Source organism: Podarcis muralis, chromosome 8, assembly GCF_964188315.1.
Source record: "Podarcis muralis chromosome 8, rPodMur119.hap1.1, whole genome shotgun sequence".
Lineage (NCBI taxonomy): Eukaryota > Metazoa > Chordata > Lepidosauria > Squamata > Lacertidae > Podarcis > Podarcis muralis.
In genome coordinates, this window is record NC_135662.1 from 87,321,621 (window position 1) to 87,329,598 (window position 7,978).

Here is a 7,978-nt window from a genome sequence, read left to right on the forward strand (position 1 = left end):
ATTCTTAAACCAAATTGGTTCTTAAACCAAGGCACGCTTTCCCTAATGAGGCCTCCCGCCGCTGGTGCCCTTCCACCATTTGGCTTCCGTTCGTAGACTGAGGTAAAGTTCGCAAACTGGAACACTACTTCTGGTTTTGCGGAGTTCTTAAACCGAATAGTTCGTAAATAGGACTGTTTGTAAACTGAGGTACCACTGTAACTGAATATGGGAATGTGTGCTAAGCATATGCTTCTTTCACTCAATTATTTCAACTGTGTTAAATAAAACAGTCCCCTAAGGAAAACATAAGATACCATAATCAAAATAGTAAAACATTTGTTGAAATAATTTTCTCTGGAAGAGGAACCCGAAGTTGCATTCGGAAGAGGCAGGCTTGCCCAGTGGAACAGATCAGTTCTTTTGCTCTTTGCCTGGCTAGTGAAACTACCTTCTCCCAAACATCAGATAAGTACTGTGCTCCCACCTTGAAACTTTCGTTGAACCATGAAGGAGGTGGTAAATTATTTTGGATCCTGCACACAGAAACTGTTCTGGAAGAGTTGTGTGATTAAGCTTTCTCTATTATCTCCACATGAAGGTGCTCAATTCTATTCCATGTCAAATTCAAAGTTGTCTTTATGTTTCAGCATTTTAAATAGTTTCCTCTGCAACAAGCAAACAATAAGAGATCACACAAACACACAACCCTGTAAACTAAATTTTAATTTTATTTCAAACTAGACATTTTTGCTGCATTGAATTGATGCTAGTTGAACCTGAGTGTATAACAATCCAGATACAATCCCATCCAATCACTGAGCTATCAAAATGTTATCAAAATCATGAGCTAGAATAAATGCGGCAGCACCACAGATAAACACAGAGAGATATTGCAAAAAAGCAAAACAAATGGTAATAAAAAACCCTATGTAACCATAGCTCTCATTTAGAGCTGTTATCCCACCACACCTGTTCCAGACATTGGCACAGAAGGTGCATGAGAGGTAGAGTGATCAACCCAGTTTGTTAAGTTTATCAGTAATACTGAAGATAAAAAAAAGCAAGAGGCGCACAGTACATTTCTGAACATCTGTACTGGTAGCAAATATATATATGCCAAGTACATGTTACAGACAGAAATATTAGGGTGTGGGGAATTTCAGCTGTGTGGCAGCAGAAATGCGAATGTTGTCAGAAGCTACCTGAACACTTTAGTGTTGGATGAGGTGGATTATAGTTGCTTCAATAAGGAAATGGTGATGCATTGCATAATGTTCCCAATTACCAGCAGCTGAATTCAGCAGAATACAGATTATCAGAACATCACCTGGAAAAGTTAAGCATGTGTGTTTACATGGCTGGAACCTCTGGCTGTATATTGAGGCAGGTCTACACATTCAGTTTCAATACTGAAAGGGAGAAATGAGTCCTGTTTGGAAAACGTCCAGAGAGATGTAACAGGAAACTGTGCTCCATTTATTTTGGAGGGTTTTTACAAAACATTCACAACTCATCACCAACTATCTGGTAGCAATGGACTCTTTCAGGAGCAGACAAACACAGAAGGGCATTAACTTGCAAAAGGCACTTGTCATTTGTAATCACTGGGTTGAAGCAGAACCTCTGCCAAGAACATCAAAAGCAAAACACTTCCCTGTGCAGAATAAATAGCTGTTCATACTACACTCTTCTAGATTAGTAACAATGAAAGTGTTAGTTAAAAAAGAAAAGAAAGATACAGAGCTTCCCTTTCCACAAGTGTAGAAATGGGAGCCTGGGAGACTGCTTTTGCTCAATAAGAAATAATAATTCATTCTTTCCTTTTGAGGACTCATGAATCTAGACACTAGGTAGACAATACAGTGGGAAGGAGTAGAGGAGTGATATATTGGAGTCCAGTTTCCTGTTTGATACCAGGAGTGGCAGATCCTACTGAGCTGTAACCAAAAAAAGGAAGCATAATTTTTAACCTCTTGTGGGATGAAACCAGCTATATACAGAATACATACAACTCTTCTCTTTTCCACCAATGCCTATTCAAAATGACAGGAAAGTGGGCTTTTAGATAACAATTTGCTTCCTCAAACTATGCTTGCTGGCTAATGATCTAGCATACTAGGTTTAAGCTGCAGCTCAGCCAAACAACAAATACTTTTTCTGAGCCCAGGGAGAAGTATGAAACAATAGCTATTAAGCCATTCACAAGGGAGGTGTAAAGTACTTGTGCATTCTATTATACTCTTTTCAAGGTAATATATATATAAGCAGCAAATTCTTTCCATATAAATGATTTCTCTAAAGATACAGAGGCAAGGAAGCTATTTGATTCCATAATAAAAGTAAACAGCGAAGCTAATCAGCAAAACAGAAAGGAAAAAAAAGGTGGTTAGATGAAGACCAAATAGGAGGACAGAGAGCAAAGCATTAACCATAATAGAGGAGGAGATCACAAAGAGTCTAGTGATGTTACTACTGTGCTTCATGACCACAGACATTATCAAGCCATTCAAGGCTTGACTCACAATAATTAACAGAACCCAAAATGAGAAACCCTCCAGGAACCCAGCCCCTGAGCTGCTTGACAGATGGATGATTATGTTCAGCAAAACACCAAAAAAGTAGAGAAATGCATTTTGGAGGTTAAGAGGCAGATCCTGGGTCTTCAAGACAACTTCAGTGTAGACTGCTGAAAGGCCAGAGATCAGGCAATATAGAAAGATCAGCACTAAGCCAATGGGGGTGATGTGCAACTGCATGTCAGAAGCAGGCATGTGCTGTGGGTCCTGCAGGCCTCCATATGTATAAAAGGCTCCAGCAGCAATCAACAAGAAAAGAGCTAGCCACTTGCGGGCAGTCAGTCTTTGGTGCAAGAATATGCTGAATAGGAGGGCGGTGCTTCCAATTTTCAAGTTGCTGAGCACTTGGAAGGTACTAGGATCCATGAACAGCTGCAAATGAACTACTAAGTTGTTGTTGGCTGCATAGAGCAATGCCGAAAGAGCAAAGGGAGCAGCATGATGCCATGACACAGATAGCTTTTGTTGTCCACAGCCCCAGATCATCAGGAAGACTAGTGAGAGCATCAACTTGGTTAACTCAATCAAAACCACCACAGAGGAGGCACTGAATGGGATCTGGCCATTTTCTTTACAGAGAGTCAGGAGTGGTGCATGGGAGCCATAGATAAAAACAGACAAGATCAGCATCAGCCCCCATCGGATTTTCCCAAGTACGACAGCAGCAGCTGGGCTGACCCGGCTATCACCAGTACAAGTGTTGTCAAATAACATTTCTCTGAAGTGTGGAGGCAAGGGAAATATCAACCTCTAACTTTTATAAGAGGAGAAAAATGAAGTTAATATAGGGTTTTTTTTAAAAAAAATAAAATGTCATACTCATGGAAAGGCAGAAGTATCCAATGAATCAGAGCAATATGACACATTTGTGATGAGATTCACATGTCAGTATAATATGTATGCATGATTAAGAAAAGGTTTGGACAATGTGAACCACTCAAGCCACATTTTCTGGGTACATGAAAGGACATGGGGTGGGTTCCAGTTTAAAGCTGGCAGGCATGATGACCCAGCAGTTGCTCTGTGTTCCATCAGAATGAGAATCCCATCATGTGAGAAATGCAGCTGTCCGAGTTGATAGTCAGGAACCATCTAATCCCTGGATGGCTGAAGCAGCCACCAAGACTTTTCATGATTGAATGTCTGAGAATACTTACAATCAGACCTGCTGAAATTTCATCTCATCCAATATAAAAACACTTCAGATTGATATGACTGGTGAAAGGGGAGCAGCAGGAGTCATTTCTGACATAAATTGAGTTTACATTGTTTAGAAAGCCTAATATAAGAGGGGTTTTCTGGAGTGTATTGCTACATGAGATTCTATATTCTAGTCTGGTCCTTTCCTGAATGAACTGAAATAGTCTTTGATTGTCTTTTCCACATCAGGAACTGCATAGGTTTGAGCAGCATACACACCAGTACAAGTCCCCACTAAAAATCCAAGGACTGCTGACGATCTGAGTTTGGCTACAACATAGCCAGCAAGAAACCCTTTGAGAAAGGGGGATGCCAGCAAAGAGACTTCCTGTAAAAAACAAAAGACATAAACATAAACGGGCAATTGAAACAGCCATCTGAACACAACTAAAATGCAGACTAGGATGTGTTCTCATGGTTCACCCATTTCTCCTAATATGCTGGATTACAATTCAAGGCTGATGTAGTATTTATAATCAAAGGAGCAAGCACAGTCTCAGTATTTTCCAGATGTAACACACTGAAAATAAACTACAGACCGGTACAGGTATAATTACCATATTTTTCGCCCTATATGGCACACTTTTTGGGGGAGGAAATAAAGGGGGGGAAATTATCCCCCCCCCCGAGCTTGCGGGGCTGGGGGAAGCCCGAGCTTCCCTCAACCCCAGCCCCCAGAACGGGTCCAGGAGCAACGGCGAGGTTGCATTCAACCTCGCCATTGCTCCCGGAGCTTGCAGGGCTGGGGGTGGGGAAAGCCCGAGCTTCCCCCGACCCCAGCCCCCAGAACGGGTCCGAGAACGATGGTGAGGTTGCGCTCAACCTCGCCATCGCTCCTGGAGCTTGCTGTTATCCGAAGCCCGGGGAGCGCAGCCCGGGGAGTTCCTGCTGGGCTCCGCAGGCTTGCGGATAGCTTCCTGAAGCCTGGAGAGCGAGAGGGGTCGGTGTGCACCGACCCCTCTCGCTCTCCAGGCTTCAGCGAAAGCCTGCATTTGCCCCATAGGACGCACACACATTTCCCCTTCATTTTTGGACGGGAAAAAGTGCATCCTATAGGGCGAAAAATACGGTACATTGTACTCTAATAAGTTACTGCAGGCATAGTCAAATTCCGGCCCTCCAGATGTTTGGGACTACAATTTCCATCATCCCTGATCATTGGTCCTGTTAGCTAGCGATGATGGAAATTGTAGTCCCAAACATATGGAGAGCTAGAGTTTGCCTATGCCTGAGCTACTGGGCCAGACATATAAAGCACATTATTAATGACATTTGAGAGACAAATACGGTGACAACAGACTTGGAGAAATCAGTATTATCAGCCCCACTTTTACCTGTCCTACTCCAGCCTGTACCTCATTTTCGACTCTTCGTTTCAAGCTTTCCAATTGATCCTTCAAAAAAGCAAGATCTTTCAGCTTTGGCAGAGAGTCCTATACATTGGAAACATAAATGAGCTATTCCAAACTGCATGCACACATGCATTTTAGTATCTTTGTTATAGAAAGCAAATATCTAAGAGGAAAGGCACAGTCTAGAAATTCTAATGGGATGTCTAATACAAGACCAATATTCTGTTTCTGGCTATCACTGCCACCACATCAGAGGGGGCACTTTAGGTAGTTTTTTCTCTCCAACTTCTATCCCAGGTGCTTCTATCCACAATGAGTTCTATACAATAGTATAAAGCAATTTAGTATGATGCTGTTTTGGGTGTGGGAAATGGACTTGATCAGTGGATTAATTTTCAAATATTAACTTGTGTTATAAATCAATGAAAAAAATCATCTGTCTAGTCTTTTTATACTTTGCTGCCATGACCAATTATAGGCTGCATATGGATAGCTCACTATTTTAGTCCGGATAGGTTAACAAAAGACATGCATTTCGATTTTTTATACAGCTAGAATTTTCTGGATAAAAAAAAAAATAAAAATTGGGGGGGGGGGGGAGTTATTTTAGTTCCTTCCCAAAACTGAAAATGTCAACATTTATTTATTTGATTTATTCATTCCATTTATACTCCACCCTTCCTCCCGACAGAACTTCAAGTTCCGTCTTATACAAGCAAGTGCCCATGTTCACACAAGCAGTTTCGTGTTTTCGTTTTCCCTCACTTGATACGTCTCTGTCCTACCTTAGCACCCAAACTGGGCCTAAGAGGCAGTTAAAAAAAAAACAAGAAAGCTCCAAAGAGGCCCTTTACAAAGAAAAAAGAAAGAAAAAGCCAAAGATCATCAAGAAAGCTACAATCCCCGTCCCCTCCCAAAAAAAAAAACCTCCACAGAAGTATCAGGAAAACACGTGTAAGCAGAAGCTAAAAGTGCGGGTGTTAAAAAAGGGGAGCTAGCAGGGCTTCCTGAAAGAGGCCGCATCCTAAGGAGAGTCACGCTCCGGCTTCCGCCCCGAAGCTGCCCCGCTTCCCCTCCGGCACGACGACTCCCGAGTAAACGGGGCCGCAAAGCTTCCCCCTCGCCCCCCCCCTTGCAGGCCCCGCCACACGCGAGAAGCCGAGGAGGCCGCGAGCGCCTTCCTCCCGCCACCCCGAGAGGACGAGGCCGGTACCTTGTCGTCCGCCATCTTCCTCGCGGCTCCGCCCTCCGCAGGCGCCGCCCTTCTTTCCGGACCGGCCTTCTCCGCTTCCCGCGGCTCCTCTCTCCAAGGAGCCCCTGCGAGGGGGGCTCTGAGGGCTGCTCCCCCCGCAGAAAGGTAGAGGAGGAAGGGTCCGTGAGGAGGAAAGGTCCCTTAGTCCAGCCCCCTGCTAGGCGGGACTCAAGGGAAAGGAAGAGAGGCTGGGGACGGGGATTCACACGTTACACGTTACACGTGTCGCCCGGCGCCTCCATTGCCGCCAGGCGGAAACGCTTCTCCTCAGCCAGGTTCACATTCCATGGCTTTTTATATGTGTTTGTTTTGTTATGAATTTTGCATTCTCGCTCTCCCCCTGTCGCGAACCGGCTCTTCGGAGGCAGGGCGGTATAATAATAATTTAAGAAGTCATAATAACAACCATTTCCACATGAAGCAACGTCTAAGTAAGAAGAAGAAGGAGAACTGCTGCGCTCGCGCCTGGCCAATCGCTGCTTCGCCCGAAGCCTTCGATTTCTGCGGCTTCCCAAGGCTGATCCGGAAGATCCAGCCATCGAGGGGGTTTACTCTACAGATTCTTGTGTCTATGGATTCAGTTTAGCTGCCTACCGGCGGCGTTCTCCTGCCGCAGCCTCGGCACGTGCTCCTGACGTCAGTTTTGCGTCGCCCTCGCCGAGCGGGGCGCTCGTGAAGTTTTGTTTTTTGGCTCAGAAATAGGCGCGGGACTAAGCGGCAGCGGCAGCCGCCATCTTGGTTGTCGCGACCCCTTAAAGGTCCCAGGGACCTGAGGGCGCCGCGCTGCCGCTGCCAGACGCCCTTGTCCTCCTCTCACACGGTCTGAGCTGCTGCCTCCGTGACTGAGGGGGATGCGGGGCTTGGGGTTGGAAAAAATAAACAAATCAGTAAATAAATAGAAAACTAAACATCAGGTAGCAGCCTAGCGCAGTTGCATCGTAGCTGGAAGAGCTATTGCTGCCACAGCATAACACACAGACATACAAGCAAACCACGAAATGACCAGTCTTGTGGCACCACAGAGACTAAAGGATTGACCGTGAGATAATTTATTACGGTCAAAGACCAGCTCACGTAACATAACACGATAAAAACAGCGTTCATAAAGATAAAATATACAGTCGGAGCAGATTGCGGCATTAGCTCATGAGTTAAAATTGAGATATATACATACACCCGTACAACTGAGATTTGGGCTACCATAAAAAATTGACCCTGAGGCGCCCCAAAGGGCGACTTCAGCATTTCCCTAGTAAGCTATTTTATTTTAGAGGATGACCTGTGCCTACAAATCTGGGTGCAGAATCTGGCTACCAGCCAGGACCATGACTTAAGCTATACAATTTCAAGCATATTGGCAAGGCAACTATGGCTATGGCTCGCCTCTCCAAAAGAGTATGGGAGAATGTGATGATATTGACCGATACCAAGAGGAAGGTCTACCAGGCTTGTGTTTTTCAGGCTTGTGTTTTGAGCACGTTGCTTTATGGAAGTGAGATGTGGGCAACTTGCACCCTCCAGGAGAGACTCCTCAAAGCCTGTGTCAGGCAGATTTTGGGATTCACATGGCAGGACAGATAAATATGTATTCTCCCAAGCCCGTATTCCCAGAATGT

The 7,978-nt window shown here is 44.6% G+C and overlaps 2 protein-coding genes across 3 annotated transcripts; both read right to left on the reverse strand.

The window, feature by feature from the left end:
- Window positions 1-692: 692 nt before the first annotated feature.
- SLC35A4 (solute carrier family 35 member A4) lies at window positions 693-3,274 on the reverse strand. The gene has a single exon (XM_028738240.2). It carries the CDS (start codon window positions 3,270-3,272, stop codon window positions 2,301-2,303), a length of 972 nt encoding a protein of 323 aa, XP_028594073.2. The 5' UTR covers window positions 3,273-3,274; the 3' UTR covers window positions 693-2,300.
- Window positions 3,275-3,361: 87 nt separating this feature from the next.
- Window positions 3,362-6,883, reverse strand: LOC114601157 (SLC35A4 upstream open reading frame protein). Of its 2 annotated transcripts, none has more exons than XM_028738245.2 (3): window positions 6,324-6,883; window positions 5,093-5,152; window positions 3,362-4,086 (listed from the first exon to the last, which is right to left on the reverse strand). In XM_028738245.2, the coding sequence occupies exons 1-3, from the start codon at window positions 6,336-6,338 to the stop codon at window positions 3,889-3,891; spliced, it is 273 nt and encodes a 90-aa protein (XP_028594078.1). In that variant the 5' UTR covers window positions 6,339-6,883; the 3' UTR covers window positions 3,362-3,888. The 2 variants fall into 2 exon arrangements, with proteins under 2 accessions (XP_028594078.1, XP_028594076.1); XM_028738243.2 differs by having other exon boundaries at window positions 5,093-5,191; window positions 6,324-6,880.
- Window positions 6,884-7,978: the final 1,095 nt, after the last annotated feature.

Excerpts from the sequence above, each read along its gene's own strand:
- SLC35A4 (XM_028738240.2), bottom strand. The coding sequence starts at position 3,272 with ATGTTATTTGACAACACTTGTACTGGTGATAGCCGGGTCAGCCCAGCT.
- LOC114601157 (XM_028738243.2), bottom strand. Across the intron at positions 4,087-5,092 it reads TACAGGCTGGAGTAGGACAG|GAAGTCTCTTTGCTGGCATC; the intron begins GTAAAAGTGGGG and ends TGTTTTTTACAG.